Source organism: Cherax quadricarinatus, chromosome 81 (assembly GCF_038502225.1).
Source record: "Cherax quadricarinatus isolate ZL_2023a chromosome 81, ASM3850222v1, whole genome shotgun sequence".
In the NCBI taxonomy this organism is placed as follows: domain Eukaryota; kingdom Metazoa; phylum Arthropoda; class Malacostraca; order Decapoda; family Parastacidae; genus Cherax; species Cherax quadricarinatus.
In genome coordinates this window covers 10,758,642-10,780,853 of record NC_091372.1, presented here as the reverse complement: position 1 = coordinate 10,780,853, position 22,212 = coordinate 10,758,642, and the positions used below count along the sequence as shown (strand labels likewise).

General features: G+C 41.7%; 2 protein-coding genes across 2 annotated transcripts in view; one reads left to right on the top strand and one right to left on the bottom strand.

Moving 5' to 3' along the window:
• The window catches only part of Ns3 (nucleostemin 3), a 35,999-nt gene extending 31,779 nt beyond the window's left edge, over positions 1-4,220 (top strand). The window contains exons 10-11 of the mRNA XM_070102391.1: positions 130-236; positions 3,163-4,220. Of these exons, the coding sequence (XP_069958492.1) occupies positions 130-236; positions 3,163-3,250 (195 nt within the window). The 3' untranslated portion in view covers positions 3,251-4,220. The remainder of the gene's footprint in view (positions 1-129; positions 237-3,162) is intronic.
• Positions 4,221-6,305: 2,085 nt separating this feature from the next.
• mRpL2 (mitochondrial ribosomal protein L2) lies at positions 6,306-22,212 on the bottom strand (the record flags this gene model as incomplete). Its single annotated transcript, XM_070102392.1, is given in 5 exon segments — positions 6,306-6,800; positions 11,810-11,928; positions 14,350-14,443; positions 21,029-21,102; positions 22,119-22,212. Coding segments are annotated over 5 exon segments (629 nt in total), but the record flags the coding sequence as incomplete, so codon positions are not given.

Genomic DNA, 22,212 nt, shown 5'->3' with positions numbered 1-22,212 from the left:
GCTATTATTTAAGATTGAATTTATCAGTTGTAATTACAAAAAGTCACACTATATAGAGGAGCTTCATAAGAGAGCTGACTGTATAACAGTTTCAAGGTTTTTCACATTCTTTTTTTTTTATTCTAACAGCCGTACCAGATAAGACCCGAAACAATCGACCGAGCATTCTTTGCCACGGAAACTTCGCACTTTCATGTTAAAGGAATAAATAAAGGAAACATTGTAGGAAAACAAAGGTGAGTTATAAATTTCATACATTTTATGTTGTAACTCAGTGATTGGAGGCATATGTTACCGTGCTCACACTCCAACAGTTCGTCAAGTCCTGCAAAATCATTTGCCTCCGCTGATGAGAAAGTTATTTTTCATGAGGCAATTAAAATGCTGGGAGTGATGGACTAGGTACCCCTCTGCTGTACAAATTACTAAATATAAATAGTTTTAAAAATGCAGTATTAGAATGTGGGGCAGAAGTTTGTGGTTATAGGAGGGTGGGGGCAGGAGGAAAGAGGAGTGATTGGTGGAATGATGAAGTAAAGGGTGTGATAAAAGAGAAAAAGGTAGCTTATGAGAGGTTTTTACAAAGCAGAAGTGTTATAAGAAGAGCAGAGTATATGGAGAGTAAAAGAAAGGTAAAGAGAGTGGTGAGAGAGTGCAAAAGTAGAGCAGATGATAGAGTGGGAGAGGCACTGTCAAGAAATTTTAATGAAAATAAGAAAAAATTTTGGAGTGAGTTAAACAAGTTAAGAAAGCCTAGGGAAAGTATGGATTTGTCAGTTAAAAACAGAGTAGGGGAGTTAGTAGATGGGGAGATGGAGGTATTAGGTAGATGGCGAGAATATTTTGAGGAACTTTTAAATGTTAAGGAAGAAGGAGAGGCAGTAATTTCATGCACTGATCAGGGAGGTATACTATCTTTTAGGAGTGAAGAAGAGCAGAATGTAAGTGTGGGGGAGGTACGTGAGGCATTACGTAGAATGAAAGGGGGGTAAAGCAGCTGGAACTGATGGGATCATGACAGAAATGTTAAAAGCAGGGGGGACATAGTGTTGGAGTGGTTGGTACTTTTGTTTAATAAATGTATGAAAGAGGGGAAGGTACCTAGGGATTGGCAGAGAGCATGTATAGTCCCTTTATATAAAGGGAAAGGGGACAAAAGAGACTGTAAAAATTATAGAGGAGTAAGTTTACTGAGTATACCAGGAAAAGTGTACGGTAGGGTTATAATTGAAAGAATTAGAGGTAAGACAGAATGTAGGATTGCGGATGAGCAAGGAGGTTTCAGAGTGGGTAGGGGATGTGTAGATCAAGTGTTTACATTGAAGCATGTATGTGAACAGTATTTAGATAAAGGTAGGGAAGTTTTTATTGCATTTATGGATTTAGAAAAGGCATATGATAGAGTGGATAGAGGAGCAATGTGGCAGATGTTGCAAGTATATGGAATAGGTGGTAAGTTATTATATGCTGTAAAGAGTTTTTATGAGGATAGTGAGGCTCAGGTTAAGGTGTGTAGAAGAGAGGGAGACTACTTCTCGGTAAAAGTAGGTCTTAGACAGGGATGTGTAATGTCACCATGGTTGTTTAATATATTTATAGATGGGGTTGTAAAGGAAGTAAATGCTAGGGTGTTCGGGAGAGGGGTGGGATTAAATTTTGGGGAATCAAATTCAAAATGGGAATTGACACAGTTACTTTTTGCTGATGATACTGTGCTTATGGGAGATTCTAAAAAAAAATTGCAAAGGTTAGTGGATGAGTTTGGGAATGTGTGTAAAGGTATAAAGTTGAAAGTGAACATAGAAAAGAGTAAGGTGATGAGGGTATCAAATGATTTAGATAAAGAAAAATTGGATATCAAATTGGGGAGGAGGAGTATGGAAGAAGTGAATGTTTTCAGATACTTGGGAGTTGACGTGTCGGCGGATGGATTTATGAAGGATGAGGTTAATCATAGAATTGATGAGGGAAAAAAGGTGAGTGGTGCGTTGAGGTATATGTGGAGTCAAAAAACGTTATCTATGGAGGCAAAGAAGGGAATGTATGAAAGTATAGTAGTACCAACACTCTTATATGGGTGTGAAGCTTGGGTGGTAAATGCAACAGCGAGGAGACGGTTGGAGGCAGTGGAGATGTCCTGTTTAAGGGCAATGTGTGGTGTAAATATTATGCAGAAAATTCGGAGTGTGGAAATTAGGAAAAGGTGTGGAGTTAATAAAAGTATTAGTCAGAGGGCAGAAGAGGGGTTGTTGAGGTGGTTTGGTCATTTAGAGAGAATGGATCAAAGTAGAATGACATGGAAAGCATATAAATCTATAGGGGAAGGAAGGCGGGGTAGGGGTCGTCCTCAAAAGGGTTGGAGAGAGGGGGTAAAGGAGGTTTTGTGGGCAAGGGGCTTGGACTTCCAGCAAGCATGCGTGAGCATGTTAGATAGGAGTGAATGGAGACGAATGGTACTTGGGACCTGACGATCTGTTGGAGTGTGAGCAGGGTAATATTTAGTGAAGAGATTCAGGGAAACTGGTTATTTTCATATAGTCGGACTTGAGTCCTGGAAATGGGAAGTACAATGCCTGCACTTTAAAGGAGGGGTTTGGGATATTGGCAGTTTGGAGGGATATGTTGTGTATCTTTATACGTATATGCTTCTAAACTGTTGTATTCTGAGCACCTCTGCAAAAACAGTGATAATGTGTGAGTGAGGTGAAAGTGTTGAATGATGATGAAAGTATTTTCTTTTTGGGGATTTTCTTTCTTTTTTGGGTCACCCTGCCTCGGTGGGAGACGGCCGACTTGTTGGAAAAAAAAAAAAAAATCTTCTTTTTTGGGTCACTCTGGTTCAGTGGGAAATGACATTTTTATTAGCAAATGTAAAGTTGTATTATAATCATGGGGAAGCGCTAAACCTGTAGAATTATACAGCGCACGTGGGGGTGGGAAATGGAAGGTATTTAGGCTCAATTCAGGGAACTGGAGCACAGATACAATTCCCTAGATCAGAAGCCTCTCACCAGCATAAAGGAACCTCCCTCGAGGGGATGGTAAGTCATAGTAATATTAAAAATATTAGGCATTCAAGAATTTTTATATTCTTCAAATTATAATGCTTCTGAGAGTTGTAAAATTATGGTAACATTTCTAACGTTTGACTTTCTTTTACAGAAGTCTGGGTGTTGAGGGCCAACCAAGGAAGAAGAATTTTAAGAAGAGAGAAAAACTGAGGAGGAGGTTTGCCCATCTTGACCAGTGAAACTGAACATGTCATATATGAAAACACTGACTACAGTACCTGTAGTTCTTTGTAACTTAGTCATATGAGTGGATATGCTTGTATTTCATCAGCAAGGCCCATATATCTATAATTTATAGGAAATGTATAATCTGTAAGGTGATTGGTCACTCTAATGATCGATAAGGTTTCATCTTTTGATTGGTCACTGTAATGAGGGTCAACAGGGTGTCATGGTTTTAAAAAATCTCATTCTTTCACGAGATTTTGTTAATTTTTAGGTGTCAAACTAGAAGGCTAATTGAAGTTGGTGGAACTAATAAGGTGATACCACCAAGTTGTAGGTAAAACGTGTATTTGCTGCTCAGGACATTTATTGATGTAAAGTTTTGCCTCGAGTGGCTTTTTTAGTCTTAATACAGAGTAGCTAGAACAAACATAAAGCACAAGCAGTTAGGGAAAGAACATGGTAATGTAGAGGTGGTGTTGGGACATCTGCCTGGAGTATGCCAGTAGGTCTCCTGCAGTGATCCCTGGTGTAGCATATCTAATCTCAGTGTCACTGTTGAGTAGCAGTTGTTTGGCCAGGGTTCTCAATGTACTATATCTGCCTGACTTCTGTTGTATGCCGCTGCTGAATGATTGAAATCACCAACATACCACAGAAGTTGGGCAGCTACAGTACTGCATATCCAGAATTTTGGCCAAACAGTTGCTAACCAACAGTGACACCATTAGATAATACCAAGTTACTGTATACCAAGGATCACTGCAGGAGGCCTACTGGTTCACCCTGGCCAGATACCATCAACTTCACACCTATTACTCCACTTTTCACCTTACCTTATGTACTTCATAATGCTTGTTCTAGCTACCATATGTTAGGACTGAGGTCACCTGTGGTACAATAATACCTTGGTAAATGTCATTGTTAGTTTATATGAGCCTTTGGTACAGGGATTATAATATAAATAATAAAAGTGGCTTTGGGTGTGTACATTTTAAATACACAAGTTTATTGAGCTTACATTATAAATTTTATAATGGAAAAGACAAGTGTACATTTATAGGACATCTTCATACTCGTGTATCATTTAAATGTAAGAGAATGAATAAATACAATGTACATTGCAAGTCACTGGTGATGGTCAGGTGGCAGTGTGAGGTCACCTAATTGCTGTGTTGCAGGGCAGCTGAGAAGAAGACTTTTACAGTATCATATGTGCCAGAGTTCTGGAGATATATTTGGCAGCTGTGATCTGTGGTGTTGGAAGCAGCAGTCAGAGGCTTCAATACAGTGGTGCCTACCCCTGCTATATCCTCTGGAGATCATTTCAGTGTTGTTCCAGTGAATGAGATGATCTTTAGTTCTCTGTATAACACAAGATTTGCTGGTGTTGTCTCAGTTGCATTTTTGTGTTCAGAAACATGGAAAGATTCCTTCATGTTTTTTCCTATAGATTTTATTGCAGCCCTTTTATAGTGCACACACCTGCTTCACTGTTGGGTTTGTCATAGCAACCTTCCCAGCGGAAGATGTGGCCCTGGTAGCTATGTGGATGTTGCTTCCAGAAAGGAAGTTCATGGTTGTGTTGACCGCTTCCTGAGGTATAATGCAGAGTCTGGGGTTCTTAGTAGTAGTGGTGTTGCTAGAGTTGAGTGTGGTCTTAGTTCTGTGTTTACAGTCTTGTATAAAGTATGGAGGGAAGTGTGAGTGAGTGAATCACAGGTGATGTACTGGAATTCCTCTAAGAATTTGGGACTGGAGATAAATGCATCTGTTACAAAAAGCACAATGACCACACTTTTTGGTGCAATTGACTAGTGTTGAGTAAAAACATTTTGTGTTTTTTGAAGACTCTAAAATTGTCTTTATTGGTTGACCTATGCAAGTCAACCAACAAAGACACCCTTTTTTTCCAGGTAAACAGAAGACCCACAAATAAAAATGATTTTACTCATTTTTAATGAAGTGTGACACTTGCACCCAAAGGTGCGGTCATTGGGCTTTCTGTAATAGATACATTTATCTCCAGTCCTAAATTCTTAGAAGAATTCCAGTACATCACCTGTGCCTTCAAACACACTTCCCTCCATACTTTATACAAGATTGCAAAAACTGAACTAAGACCACACTCGACTCTAGCACCACCACCACTACTACCAAGAACCCCAGACTGCATTATACCTCAAGAAGTGGTAAACACCACTGTGAACTACCTCTCTGGAAGCAACATCCACATAGCTACCAGGGCCACATCTTTCACTGGGAAGTTTACTATGACAAACCCAACAGTGAAGCAGGTGTGTACACCATACCATGTAAGAGTTGCAATAAAATCTATAGGAAAAAACATGGAGAAAAAAATTTCCATATGTTTCTGAACACAAAAATGCAACTGAGATAACACCAGGAATTCTTGTGTTACACAGAACTAAAGAGAATCATCTCATTCACCAGAACAACATTGAAATGATCTTCAGAGGATATGGTAGGGGTAGGCACCACTGTACTGAAGCCTCTAACTGCCACTTCCAACACCACAGATCAGAGCTGCCAAATATATCTCAAAAACTCTGGCACACATGATACTGTAATAAGCTTCTTCTCAGCTGCCATGCAACACAGCAATTAGGTGACCTCACACTGTCACCTGACCATCACCAGTAACTAACATTCTCTACTACTTACACTGTTTCAATTCTCTTGTATCATTTAGCAACACCACAGTCCCAGGAATGAAAATTATCCAATAAAGATGTCAAAAGTGTATGTACTTGTGTCCTTTCAACCATACTGTATCATTATATCATCCATGTTCAAGAATACAGTATTTTTAACCAAGATTGTACTAATCAGTCTGTGCCTTGCACAACTGCAAAAATACAAACCCTGGGACTTTGTGAACAAAACTTAATTCATCTAAAAAAAGAATTTTTCAGCTCTAGCAAATAAAATGTAATAAACAGCGCCTGGCTATGATTCACCTATGACAATGATAACTCGTATTAATTTTAAGATAAATACATAAACTCGGCCTCAGTGGGAGACGGCCGAAAAATAAAAATACACCTGTACAACTATTCTATTTGTGATTTAATGATTATATTGCTTTTTCATATTTGCTAAAAACTTTTAGCACTCAGTTTTGACTAATAATAATAACTAAAAATACAAGGAAAATTCTGTATGCATTGATGACATTACAGCAAAAGAAAAAAAAAAAAAAGTCTTGTATTACATTTCTCTGCTACTTCCTATGTTACACAATCTCAAATTTTCCTCCTATTTCTTAAGTTACACAATCTCATTTATTGTCCACTTATGTTACACGATCTGTACTGGGAATCACCGGTCTAGGTGGACCCTCATTGTCGAGTGTTAAAGTCATGATGGGCACCTTGGGTTGCAGTGGAGCATAGGTCTTGATAGGAGGCAATGGACGAATCTTTCGCCCACAATACCCATCCTTACGTTGCCACCAACCGGAAGCTGGTCGCCTTCCCAGCCAGCGTCGTCTCTGTGCTGAACCGACGTGCTTTTTGCCGTGGTCTATGTTAGAGACCCTCCCTGAAAACAAAAACAATATTACACATACAGTAAATGTTTAGCAACAGTGGTAGAATTACCCGCAAAAATGTTAGACTAAAGAACACACGTGAAACTAATGTGAATTTTATTGTGGCAACATTTCGCTTTCCAGGAGCTTTGTCAAGCTTTATTAGCCAGAATTCTACGCAAAATGATAAACCTTGCCATCATATAGCAACCTAGAGTTACCTCCACTCATCCTACTACTATCACCTACCTGTAAGGGTTATGTAGTGTATGGCAAAGCCAACTGGGTTCAATCCAAAAAAAAGGGAGGTAGAGAGGGGACTCTTCATGTTGACATGAAAAAAATGAGACGTGCAGGATAATATCATTCGTTACAGATGATAATTCGCCCACACTGTAGGCCTTAAGATGTCATTAACAGATGATCTGTTTGTGACTTGATAAAGCTGAATATTATTATTATTATAATCAAAGGGAAGCACTAAACCCATAGGATTATACAGGGCCTGGGGGGGGATGTGGAAGGCATTCAGGCTTAATTCAGGGAACTGGAGCACAGATCCAATTCCCTAAATCAAGAGCCCCTCACCAACATCAAGGAACCTTCCTGAGGGGATATAGCTGAATAAAGGATTGCATTATACCATCTCTTCTTTCATGGTCTGAAGGTGGAGACCTTTCAAGGGATGTTCCTTGATGCTGGTGAGGGGCTCTTGATCTAGGGAATTTGATCTGTGCTCTGGTACCCTGAATTGAGCCTGACTACCTCCCCTCCCAGGTGCTGTATAATCCCTATGGGCTTAGCACTCCCCCATTATTTATATAATAATAATAATGAGGGTGGAGAGCAGGTGCTGCATTTGTATTCTTTAATTCAGCATGATACAGTATAATGTTTGGACAGAGATGGGCGACATTTAGTTGTGTGTACAGGAAGTCCCTTAGTATCCAGAGCATTTTGGGCAAACTTAAGCCTATGTTGAGACATAAGGCAATAACAAACTGATTGCTTATATATATGGTCTCTTCTCCATGGAGAAGTGGAACAGAATTCTTCCTTCGTAAGTCATGTGTGTCGCAATAGGCGACTAAAATGCCGAGAGTAAGGTGCTAGTAACCCCTTCTCCTGTATATATTACTAAATTTAAAAAGAAAAACTTTTGTTTCTTCCTTTTAGGTCACCCTGCCTAGGTGGGATGTGGCCAGTTTGTTAAAAAAAAAAAAAGCGATCTCTAAGTGGTTGTAACAATAAATTTAGGAATGACTCTTATGGGTTTAGCACTTCCATAGGAATATACAGGTACTCCTTACTTATTAACCAAGTTCTGTACAGAACAGAAGGTTAGTAAGCGAACTGATTGTTAAGTAAGGAGCTGCCCCTTACTGATATTTCAAGCATACTGTACTGGTAGTGGGTTTGTGTCAACTATCTTTAGATATTGTTTTAATGTCACCTTTGTACCATTTATAACAATTTTAGTTTATTAAAGATAGAACTAGGCATTAAAAACAATCAAAAAGTAAAATACAGATATAGTATATTGGTCAGAGAACTGGTCGTAAGTCTGAGCGGTCATTAAACAGGCAGGTTGTATAAGGATTTTAAATATACGAGAGTCTGAGCAAGGTAATATTTAAACGGATTCAGGGAAATCAATTAGAAGGACTCGAGTTCTGGAGGTGTAAAATATTGTGCCTGCACTCTGAAGGCAAGGTAATAATATACAGCCTCTCCTCACTTAGCAATGGAGTTCCGCTCCTAAGACCACGTCGGTAAACAAATTCGTCACTAAGTGAGGAACATACTATAATGGTAGTGGATTTGTGTTAACCATGTTTGATATTATTTTAATGTCACCTTTGCACCATTTATAACATTTCTGGTATATTTTTAAATGTTTTTAAAGTAGTGTACTGCATATTGTAATAAACAGAATAGAGGAAATCAGCTCTAATATTTATGTATGCATGCCGGTCAGAGAGCCTGTTTTAAGTCTGAGGCATTGGTAAACGAGTACATTGCTAAGTGAAGAGAGGCTGTAATAAAAAAAATATCTTATTTACTACAAGTACAGTGGACCCCCGCATAACGGTGGCATCACATAGCGATTTTTCCGCATACCGATTACTTTTATTGCAAAATTTTTGCCGCGCATACCGATTAAAAACCCGCTTACCGATTTTCGTCCGAGACGCGTCCAATGTGCCCTCAGCCAGCCTCACATGTGCCGGCCGTCCCATTGTTTACCAGCCAGCCACCGCGGTAACATCCAAGCATACACTCGGAATATTTCGTATTATTACAGTATTTTCGGTGCTGTTTCTGGAAAATAAGTGACCATGGGCCCCAAGAAAGCTTCTAGTGCCAACCCTACACCTCAAAGGGTAAGAATTACTATAGAAATGAAGAAAGAGATAATTGATAAGTATGAAAGTGGAGTGCGTATAGCCGACCTAGTCAAGCTGTACAAGAAACCCCAATCAACCATCGCTACTATTGTGGGCACCAGAAAGACAATCAAGGAAGCTGTTCTTGCCAAAGGTTCAACTGTGTTTTCGAAACAAAGATCGCAAGTGATGGAAGATGTTGAGAGACTCTTATTGGTGTGGATAAATGAAAAACAGCTAGCAGGAGATAGCATCTCTCAAGCGATCATATGTGAAAAGGCTAGGAAGTTGCATGAGGATTTAATTAAAAAAATGCCTGCAACTAGTGATGATGTGAGTGAATTTAAGGCCAGCAAAGGTTGGTTTGAGAGATTTAAGAAGCGTAGTGGCATCCATAGTGTGATAAGGCATGGTGAGGCTGCCAGTTCGGACCACAAAGCGGCTGAAAAATATGTGCAGGAATTCAAGGAGTACATAGAAACTGAAGGACTGAAACCTGAACAAGTGTTTAATTGTGATGAAACAGGCCTGTTCTGGAAGAAAATGCCAAGCAGGACCTACATTACTCAGGAGGAAAAGGCACTCCCAGGACATAAGCCTATGAAAGACAGGCTTACTTTGTTGATGTGTGCCAATGCTACTGGTGATTGCAAAGTGAAGCCTTTATTAGTGTATCACTCTGAAACTCCCAGAGCGTTCAGGCAAAAGAATGTCCTCAAGGATAATTTGTGTGTGCTGTGGAGGGCAAACAGTAAGGCATGGGTCACTAGGGAATTTTTCTATAACTGGTTACACCATGCATTTGCCCCCAATGTGAAAAATTACCTAACTGAAAAGAAATTAGAACTTAAGTGCCTCCTGGTGTTAGACAATGCCCCTGGTCATCCTACAGACGTGGCAGAGCGACTTTATGGGGACATGAGCTTCATTAAGGTGAAGTTTTTGCCTCCTAATACCATGCCTCTCCTGCAGCCCATGGACCAGCAGGTTATTTCCAACTTCAAGAAACTGTACACAAAAGCTCTGTTTGAAAGGTGCTTTGTAATGACCTCAGAAACTCAACTGACTCTAAGAGAGTTTTGGAGAGATCACTTTAATATCCTCAATTGTGTAAACCTTATAGGTAAGGCTTGGGAGGAAGTGACTAAGAGGACCTTGAACTCTGCTTGGAAGAAACTGTGGCCAGAATGTGTAGACAAAAGGGATTTTGAAGGGTTTGAGGCTAACCCTGAGAATCCTGTGCCAGTTGAGGAATCCATTGTGGCATTGGGAAAGTCCTTGGGGTTGGAGGTTAGTGGGGAGGATGTGGAAGAGTTGGTGGAGGAGGACAATGAAGAACTAACCACTGATGAGCTGATAGATCAACTTCAAGAGCAAGAGGCCAGACCTGGGGAAACTGGTTCAGAGGAGGGGAGAGAGAAATTGAAGAAGTTGCCTACTACAAAGATAAAGGAAATCTGTGCTAAGTGGCTTGAAGTGCAAACCTTCATGGATGAAAATCACCCTCACACAGCTATTGCAAGCCGTGCTGGTGATTATTACACTGACAATGTTGTGAAACACTTTAGGCAAGTCATAAAGGAACGAGAGGTACAGGCCACTATGGACAGATATCTTGTGCGAAAGAAGTCCAGTGACTCTGAAGCTGGCCCTAGTGGCATTAAAAAAAGAAGGGAAGTAACCCCAGAAAAGGACTTACTACCTCAAGTCCTAATGGAAGGGGATTCCCCTTCTAAACAGTAAGGTACATGTACAAGGTATACAGACCATAGCTGACATCAGTGACGTACTACTATATAGAAGCTGCTTGTTATGCAGAGCATTTCGGGCAAATTAGGTCAATTTTGTCCCATGATGCAACCCACACCAGTCAACTAACACCCAGGTACCCATTTTACTGATGGGTGAATATAGACAACCGGTGTAAGGAAACACGTCCTTCACCAGGAATCGAACCCGGGCCCTCAGTGACTGTAAGAAGCGAGAGCTTTTGCCACCAGGCCACAGGGCACCATAGGGAGGTTGCAGTTCAGAGGGTCATCTCAACTGTGATGTCAACAAATTTCTGGCAAGCCAGCAATTGAATGAATGACGGTGAATGTGTTTCCTCCTCCTGGGTCACCCTACCTTGGTGGGAGACAGCTCATATGTTTAAAAAAAAAAATGTAACTAGGAACTTTCCGTGTGTACTACTAAATGTCATCAAATTTTTTAAAATCAAGTATATTATGTAGAAATATACGTATTATAATAATCATTATTATAATTCTTCTTCTTACTTTCAACGCACCAGCTGTATCCCACCGAGGTGGGGTGGTCCAAAAGGAAAAAAAAAGTTTCTCCTTTTAAATTTAGTAATACAGTGGACCCCCGCTTTACGATCAGCTCCCAATGTGACCAATTATGTAAGTGTATTTATGTAAGTGCGTTTGTACGTGTATGTTTGGGGGTCTGAAATGGACTAATCTAATTCACAATATTCCTTATGGGAACAAATTCGTTCAGTACTGGCACCTGAACATACTTCTGGAATGAAATAATATCGTACAGCGGGGGTCCACTGTACATTTGTACATATATAAAGGAGAAGGGGTTACTATTATAATTATCATTATTATTATAAGAGTACGTACCAACAGTTACCATGCACTGAGGATCCAGGGCCACTTCTCTCTTAGTTGGTAACTGTACAACCACTTTATCGCTCATCTTTCTTAAAATTACTCCTGCTGTACCGGCAGCTTTTATCAACCTGAAAACAGTAATTAATTTATTTTAACAAGGTTTTATTCTGTTTGTTGGGGCACAATGCAAAAATTAAAGCATAGAAATTAAACAGGATTGTATTACCATATTTTGTGGCATAAAAGGAAAGCTTTTTTTTCCAAAAAAGGTCTTGGAAAATCAGCCTGCACCTTATATGCTCAAGGTGAGGGTCAAGAGCAGGCTTTGGGTTATGCTTTTAGCAGTTGTTTACTAATGTTATGTTATAACTGCTTGAAAACATCATGCCAGCAAGCAGATGATACTCATTTGCCCGATATGCCAGAAAATGCTTGAATTAAAAGACACGTGATTAGCCACTAGGAATGTTAAAAAGCATTTCAGTCCTGGGGCTGAGGTGATCGAGGTCTCAACGTCTCTGGGTATCTCAGTGCCTTAATGTGTTAAAGACTTCTCAATGACATTCTAACAGAATATTCAGCTCACAACCTAAAGAACCTGGGTTTAATCCAGGGTGAGGTGAAATGCATGGGTAAGTCTCCTTACACCTACTGCCTCTGCTCACCTAGTGGTAAATGGGTATCTGGGTGTTAGTCAACTGTTGCGGTTGCATTCTGGGAAAAGCAAGAGTGGTTGTTGAGGTGGTCTGGACATTTAGAGAGGATGGAGCAAAATAGGATGACTTGGAGGATGTATAAATCTGCAGTGTAGGGAAGGCAGGTAGGAGACATCCTAGGTAAGGTTGGAAGGAAGAGGTAAAGGAGGTTTAGGGATAAAGGCTTGGACATCCAACAGCCATCTGTGAGCATGTTAGATAGGAGTGAATGAGGGTAGTGGGTTTTTTTGACTTGACATGCTGTTGGAGTGTGAGCAAGGTAACATTTATGAAGGGATTCAGGGAAACTGGTTAGCCAGACTTGAGTCCTGGAGGTGGGAAATATAGTGCCTGCACTCAGAAGGTAGGGTGGGAATACTGTAGTTTGAAGGAACATCTGAACTGTAGCATCAGCATGCCTCTGGCAAGACAGTGATGGAGTGAGCGATGGTGAAAGTGTTTCTTCTTCTTCAGGTCACCCTACCTAGGTGGGAGATGACTGGTGTATTACAATTTTTTTAGGAAAAGTTTAAATAGCATAAGAAAAATATAACAAACTGTCTTCTGAGGCAACTGGAAAACAATAACATCACATATCTTATAAGTTATCTGTTCTGTATACTTATAAATTGTCCGGCAGGCCGGACTTGAGTCCTGGAGATGGGAAGTACAGTGTCTGCACTCTGAAGGAGGGGTGTTAATGTTGCAGTTTAAAAACTGTAGTGTAAAGCACCCTTCTGGCAAGACAGTGATGGAGTGAATGATGGTGAAAGTTTTTCTTTTTCGGGCCACCCTGCCTTGGTGGGAATAGGCCAGTGTGATAATAAAAAAAAATAATAATAAAAATATACAAATTTTTTTTTTTTTGCAGTATACAAAATGAAGTTTACATGTAATAAAATACTGTTAAGCACAAAGAAAGCCACTAACATGTATGAGCATTTTGGTCAGACTAATCCTAATGCTCACACACTGCTTAAGAATTAGACGAAGGTTATCGTGGAATTTTTTAAATGTAGAAAAATGAGGTAGCTAAGTGAACGATAGTATAAATTAAAGTTTTCAAATACAGTTGAACCACCGTACCTACAGATTCAGTTTCGGTGGTTTCGGTTACCCACGGTTTACCGTGGCCTGAAAATAAGCTGTAATTTTCCTTAATAATGGCCACAAAGCATGAAAGTAGTGACGGTGGCAGTTCTTCAAAGCCTAAGAGAAGCCTTGAAGTGCTTCCCATCATTGAAAAAGTTCTAGACTAATTTTGCACAATTTATCAAGTAAGCTTTATTATAGGTGTGTAAATAAATGAAAAATGACTAATATACACCTACCATCCGACTTACGACCTGCTCGACATACGACCATTCGACTTACTACTGTGTTTTTTATGGCAAATTTCTGGGAAATAAACAACTGTTTGTGTTGTACACAGTGTTTATCCTAAACCTTACAGTATAAAATACAGTACTAACAGCATAAAAAGTAAAGTAAAAAATGAAATACCAAAATAAAACAATAAAATAAAGTCATAAAAATGCAATAAACAGCAACCTAAAGTCATTACGAAAAATGTGATATTGATATTCAGTAGTAAGGTTCGACTTATATACGTCCATTTTGACTTCTTACTCCATGAAGTGGAACAGAATTCGGTGCGTCTTCGGAACTAGTAACAATACTTGGTCGTAAGTCGGTGATATTGATATTCAGTACCTGTATAGGGTTCTTCGCTACTATCCACTATCCACGGTTTGAGGTATCCACAGCAGGTCTTCGAATGTATTCCCCGCGGATACGGCAGGACTACTATATACCATGAAATCCAAACTTTGCATATAACGACCCGCTACTCACCTGGCACCGTCCCCTGGTCGATTCTCCACACAGTTGATGAGTGTCGAAACCGGCAGAGCTCCTACAGGATAAGCGTCACCTTCTTTTGGTCGTACTGAGGACAAAAAAAATTAGGCATATGCTGCAAAGTGAGAAAAAAAAAATGCAGATAGATTATGAGAGGAAATTACAGTAGGCCTAGCAATACTGCAGAGAAACAAAATGAAATGAAGTGAGATACACTTTCAGAGAGATACAGTAAACTCTCTTTCAGGAAGATACCGTAAACTTTCTTTCAGGAACAGATACAGTGAACTTTGTTCTGAAGCTCCGCTGTACGAAGCAATTTTTTTGAAAATGCAATTGAAAAAGTTAACCCCTTCTCCTGTATAAATTACTAAATTTAAAAAGAGAAAATTTTGTTTTTCTTTTTGGGTCACCCTGCCTGGGTGGGATACAGCCGGTGTGTTGAAAGAAAGAAGAATTGCAAAAGTGCATTCAAAATTAAACAGCAAGCAACATGACAGTCATAATAAATATTATTAAATTCTGGATCCATCATTTTCAACTGCAATTGAAAAATACTGCTCCATATAGCAGAGCTGACCTGGCCAGCTGCACCAAACCAAGCCAGGTCATGAACACTTAATTCCACTTAATGAGAATTTTCAATTGAGAACAAGAAGGCACAATACCGTGACTTACTCTACTACTACTACTACTACTACAACTACTACTACTACCACCATCCACAAGATGGATATGGGGTGCACAATAAACTAGCCACTTCGGTGGCAAAATCTAATTTACTGCAGATGGTCTTCAACTTACGATGGGGTTACGTTCCAACGAACCCATCATAAGTCAAAAACATCTTAAGTCGAATATGAAAAGATGATAGATAAATAAATAAATAACTGCTGCCACTGAATACACAAATAATTACTGTAACTAACAAAATACCAGTACCAAAAAATAAATAAATAAATACAAGTTAGGGGACTTGCTGCCTTCATGCTGGGTAATTAAGTTTCAGTTTCTGGGTAATTAAGTGGAAATACTGTAAGCCGAACCATCAAAAGTTGCAGAGAACCTGTATGGATACTCAGACACTCCCCCCTTTACTTCCTTATATTCAGTGTTTACTGTTGTACATATGGAATTTCCAATAAAAGGAGAGCACTTCATAACAGAGAATTCGCATAACGCAAACAGAAACCTGCACTCACGGGTACCAGTCCCCTTAAGAACAGTGCTTTTACAAGCATACATTAGTGTATAAACATTAATGAGTGGCTAGATGTGTATTCTTAAAGCATAACAACTGTAACCCAATGAGCACATGCTATAATATACTTACCAGCAATGCACATACAATATACCTACAAGTTATGCACATACAATAATATATCTACCAGCTATGCACATACAATAATATACCTAGCAGCTATGCACGTACAATAATATACTTACCAGCTATGCATGTACAATAATATACCTACCAGCTATGCATGTACAGTGGACCCTCGGTTATCAGCCATAATCCGTTCCAGAAGCTTGGCCGAAAACCGAAATAATATTTCCCATAAGAATTAATGCAAATACAATTAATCCGTTCCAGACAAAATTATTCAATTTTTTTTTTTAACAATTAAATCAGTATTACATACCTTTATTGAAGACTAATGCTGGCTTCTAAAATGCCTGCTACACTTCCTGCATGCCTGCTACACTTCCTGCATGCCTACTACACCTCCTGCATGTCTGCTACACTTCCTGCATGCCTGCTACACTTCCTGCATGCCTGCTACACTTCTTGCATGCCTGCTACACTTCCTGCATGCCTGCTACACTTCTTGCATGCCTGCTACACTTCTTGCATGCCTGCTACACTTCCTGCATGCCTGCTACACTTCCTGCATGCCTGCTACACTTCTTGCATGCCTGCTACACTTTCTTCATGCCTGCTACACTTCCTGCATGCCTGCTACACTTTCTTCATGCCTACTACACTTCCTGCATGCCTGCTACACTTCCTGCATGCCTGCTACACTTCCTGCATGCCTGCTACACTTCCTGCATGCCTGCTACACTTTCTTCATGCCTACTACACTTCCTGCGTGCCTGCTACACTTCCTGCATGCCTGCTACACTTTCTGCATGCCTGCTACACTTCCTGCATGCCTGCTACACTTCCTGCATGCCTGCTACACTTCCTGCATGCCTGCTACACTTCCTGCATGTCTGCTACACTTCCTGCATGCCTGCTACACTTTCTTCATGCCTACTACACTTTATTCATGCCTGCTACACTTCCTGCATTCCTGCTACACTTTCTTCATGCCTGCTACACTTTCTTCATGCCTGCTACACTTCCTGCATGCCTGCTACACTTCCTGCATGCCTGCTACACTTCCTGCATGCCTGCTACACTTCCTGCATGCCTGCTACACTTCCTGCATGCCTGCTACACTTTATTCATGCCTGCTACACTTCCTGCATGTCTGCTACACTTCCTGCATGCCTGCTACACTTTCTTCATGCCTGCTACACTTTATTCATGCCTGCTACACTTCCTGCATTCCTGCTACACTTTCTTCATGCCTGCTACACTTTCTTCATGCCTGCTACACTTCCTGCATTCCTGCTACACTTTCTTCATGCCTGCTACACTTTCTTCATGCCTGCTACACTTCCTGCATGCCTGCTACACTTCCCGCATGCCTGCTACACTTTCTGCATGCCTGCTGCACTTCCTGCATGCCTGCTACACTTCCTGCATGCCTGCTACACTTCTTGCATGCCTGCTACACTTCCTGCATTCCTGCTACACTTTCTTCATGCCTGCTACACTTTATTCATGCCTGCTACACTTCCTGCATGCCTGCTACACTTCCCGCATGCCTGCTACATTTTCTGCATGCCTGCTACACTTCCTGCATGCCTGCTACACTTCCTGCATGCCTGCTACACTTTCTGCATGCCTACTACACTTCCTGCATGCCTACTACACTTTCTGCATGCCTGCTACACTTCCTGCATGCCTGCTACACTTTCTGCATGCCTACTACACTTCCTGCATGCCTACTACACTTTCTGCATGCCTACTACACTTCCTGCATGCCTGCTACACTTCCTGCATGCCTGCTACACTTTCTTCATGCCTGCTACACTTCCTGCATGCCTGCTACACTTCTTGCATGCCTACTACATTTCCTGCATGCCTGCTACACTTCTTGCATGCCTGCTACACTTCCTGCATTCCTGCTACACTTTCTTCATGCCTGCTACACTTTATTCATGCCTGCTACACTTCCTGCATTCCTGCTACACTTTCTTCATGCCTGCTACACTTCCTGCATTCCTGCTACACTTTCTTCATGCCTGCTACACTTCTTGCATTCCTGCTACACTTTCTTCATGCCTGCTACACTTTCTTCATGCCTGCTACACTTCCTGCATTCCTGCTACACTTTCTTCATGCCTGCTACACTTTCATGCCTGCTACACTTTCTGCATGCCTACTACACTTCCTGCATGCCTACTACACTTTCTGCATGCCTACTACACTTCCTGCATGCCTGCTACACTTCCTGCATGCCTGCTACACTTTCTTCATGCCTGCTACACTTCCTGCATGCCTGCTACACTTCTTGCATGCCTACTACATTTCCTGCATGCCTGCTACACTTCCTGCATGCCTGCTACACTTCCTGCATGCCTGCTACACTTCCTGCATGCCTGCTACACTTTCTGCATGCCTGCTACACTTCCTGCATGCCTGCTACACTTCCTGCATGCCTGCTACACTTCCTGCATGCCTGCTACACTTCCTGCATGTCTGCTACACTTCCTGCATGCCTGCTACACTTCCTGCATGTCTGCTACACTTCCTGCATGCCTGCTACACTTCCTTCATGCCTGCTACACTTTCTGTATGCCTGCTATACTCACTGCACGCCTGCTACAGTTCCTGCATGTCTGCTCCACTTCCTGCATGACTGCTACACTTCCTGCATGCCTACTACACTTCCTGCATGCCTGCTACACTTCCTGCATGCCTGCTACACTTCCTGCATGCCTACTACACTTCCTGCATGCCTGCTACACTTCCTGCATGCCTGCTACACTTCCTGCATGCCTGCTACACTTCCTGCATGCCTGCTACACTTCCTGCATGCCTGCTACACTTCCTGCCTGCCTGCTACACTTCCTGCATGCCTGCTACACTTCCTGCATGCCTGCTACACTTCCTGCATGCCTGCTACACTTCCTGCCTGCCTGCTACACTTCCTGCCTGCCTGCTACACTTCCTGCCTGCCTGCTACACTTCCTGCCTGCCTGCTACACTTCCTGCATGCCTGCTACACTTCCTGCATGCCTGCTACACTTCCTGCATGTCTGCTACACTTCCTGCATGCCTGCTACACTTCCTGCATGCCTGCTACACTTCCTGCATGCCTGCTACACTTCCTGCATGTCTGCTACACTTCCTGCATGTCTGCTACACTTCCTGCATGCCTGCTACACTTCCTGCATGCCTGCTACACTTCCTGCATGCCTGCTACACTTCCTGCATGCCTGCTACACTTCCTGCCTGCCTGCTACACTTCCTGCATGCCTGCTACACTTCCTGCATGTCTGCTACACTTCCTGCCTGCCTGCTACACTTCCTGCATGCCTGCTACACTTCCTGCATGTCTGCTACACTTCCTGCCTGCCTGCTACACTTCCTGCCTGCCTGCTACACTTCCTGCATGCCTGCTACACTTCCTGCATGTCTGCTACACTTCCTGCCTGCCTGCTACACTTCCTGCATGCCTGCTACACTTCCTGCATGCCTGCTACACTTCCTTCATGTCTACTACACTTCCTGCCTGCCTGCTACACTTCCTGCATGCCTGCTACACTTCCTGCATGTCTGCTACACTTCCTGCATGTCTGCTACACTTCCTGCCTGCCTGCTACACTTCCTGCATGCCTGCTACACTTCCTGCATGTCTGCTACACTTCCTGCATGTCTGCTACACTTCCTGCCTGCCTGCTACACTTCCTGCATGCCTGCTACACTTCCTGCATGTCTGCTACACTTCCTGCATGTCTGCTACACTTCCTGCCTGCCTGCTACACTTCCTTCATGTCTACTACACTTCCTGCATGCCTGCTACACTTCCTGCATGTCTGCTACACTTCCTGCACACTGCTACTGCTACACTTCCTGCATGTCCTGCTACACTTCCTGCATGTCTGCTACACTTCCTGCATGTCCTACTACACTTCCTGCATGTCTGCTGCTACACTTCCTGCATGCCTGCTACACTTCCTGCATGTCTGCTACACTTCCTGCTACACTTCCTGCATGCCTGCTACACTTCCTGCATGCATGCTGCTACACTTCCTGCATGCATTCCTGCCTGCCTGCTACACTCTGCTACACTTCCTGCATGCCTGCTACACTTCCTGCATGTCTGCTACACTTCCTGCATGTCTGCTACACTTCCTGCATGTCTGCCTTCCTGCCTGCCTGCTACACTTCCTTCATGTCTACTACACTTCCTGCCTGCCTGCTACACTTCCTTCATGTCTACTACACTTCCTGCATGCCTGCTACACTTCCTGCATGTCTGCTACACTTCCTGCATGTCTGCTACACTTCCTGCCTGCCTGCTACACTTCCTTCATGTCTACTACACTTCCTGCCTGCCTGCTACACTTCCTTCATGTCTACTACACTTCCTGCATGCCTGCTACACTTCCTGCATGTCTGCTACACTTCCTGCATGTCTGCTACACTTCCTGCCTGCCTGCTACACTTCCTTCATGTCTACTACACTTCCTGCATGTCTGCTACACTTCCTGCATGTCTGCTACACTTCCTGCCTGCCTGCTACACTTCCTTCATGTCTACTACACTTCCTGCATGTCTGCTACACTTCCTGCATGTCTGCTACACTTCCTGCCTGCCTGCTACACTTCCTTCATGTCTGCTACACTTCCTGCATGTCTGCTACACTTCCTGCCTGCCTGCTACACTTCCTTCATGTCTACTACACTTCCTGCATGTCTGCTACACTTCCTGCATGTCTGCTACACTTCCTGCCTGCCTGCTACACTTCCTGCATGTCTGCTACACTTCCTGCCTGCCTGCTACACTTCCTGCATGTCTACTACACTTCCTGCATGCCTTGAATTCTATCATGTTTCTTTCTTTACCAATATAACTTTACTAAGAACATTTTTAGGGGCCATGGTGACTTATTTCACAGTTGCACTTGATAAATAACCACCAAAAATAACGGTTTATAGTGAAATGTTTAGATGAAAGAGCAGAAGCTTCCTTACTCGCCCAGAGACACACCAGACTGACGTGAGCGGCTGCCGGTGGGCGGGTGTACGCGTCCCATACGGCTGATAAGCAAAATAAAGGCTGATAACCGGAAGCTGAAAAACCGGCCTATAGCCGAATTGGCCGATAACAGGAACGGCTGATAACCGAGGGTCCACTGTACAATAATATACCTACCAGCTATGCACATACAATAATATACCTACCAGCTATTCTCCTGTTCTCCTTTGTATGGACTGATGAAGCCACTGTGTGGCGAAACGTTTCCTCAATAAAGATACCCAAGAGTTGCACATGTGTCTAATTTATCAACATGTCGGTTCTCTGAACCATTCATCTACAAATTATACCTACCAGTTATACGTGGGATGTAACTGGAAGTTCTGATGAGATCTCCTTTCTTCATGTTTTCCGTAGCAACAATATACCTGAAAATACAACAAATAAATGGCAAAAGTTGCAAAAGAATTACATGGTGACTGAACTCTTCGTATACCTTCATTGCAACCCACAACACACACACTGTATTACTTGCGCTGAAAATTGAATTTACATATCCGATACCTCATGTCGCAATTTTCCTTTTTGTGTCTAGAATTTTTGTCTTCCTCATTCACTTTAGTTGATTTTCCTCTTATATTTCATGGAATATATTATATATAATACTGTATATGGCAAATTATGAGTTGCTTGCAACACTGGGTATGTCAATAATGTGGGATTTTTAAAATATTTCTATATTCTATTGCAGTATATTTCTATTTCTGATTTTTTTATTAAGACATTGGTCGTTTCCCACCGAGACAGGGTGACCCAAAAAGGAAGAAATACTTTCATCATTGTTCACTCCATTACTGTCTTGCCAGAGGTATGACTACACTACAGTTCAAAAACTGCAACATATCTCCGCCCATCCTTCTATATCCTATGTACGTACTATGTACTATGTATTGCCCCTTACATAGTATATTTTTTTTTCAACAAACCGGCCATATCCCACTGAGGAAGGGTGACCTAAAAAGAAAAACTAAGGTTTTTCTTCTTAAATTTAGTAATTTATACAGGAGAAGGTGTTACTACCCTTTGCTCCTGGCATTTTAGTTGCCTCTTACGACACGCATGGTTTATGGAGGAAGAATTCTTTTCCACTTCCCCACACAGAAGTATATAATTACACCTACCATCCGACTTACGACCTGCTCGACTTACGACCACTCAACTTACGACCGTGTTTTTTATGCCAAATTTCTGGGAAATAAACAACTATTTGTGTTGTACACAGTGTTTATCCTAAACCTTACAGTATAAAATACAGTACTAACAAAATAAAAAGTATTTGTGAAAATATATTTGATTTATATTATAAATAGTGATATACTGTATCTTGAACTTAGTGTGGCAGAATGCATTTGTCTAATATCAAAATTCATCTGAAGAAGCTTACCTCATGTTAATACCACTTGCCACAAGAGCAATGCGAGCTGTGCGATTGGGATCATACAAGATACCAATGACTCTCTCCTCCAAGAAGGTTCCAT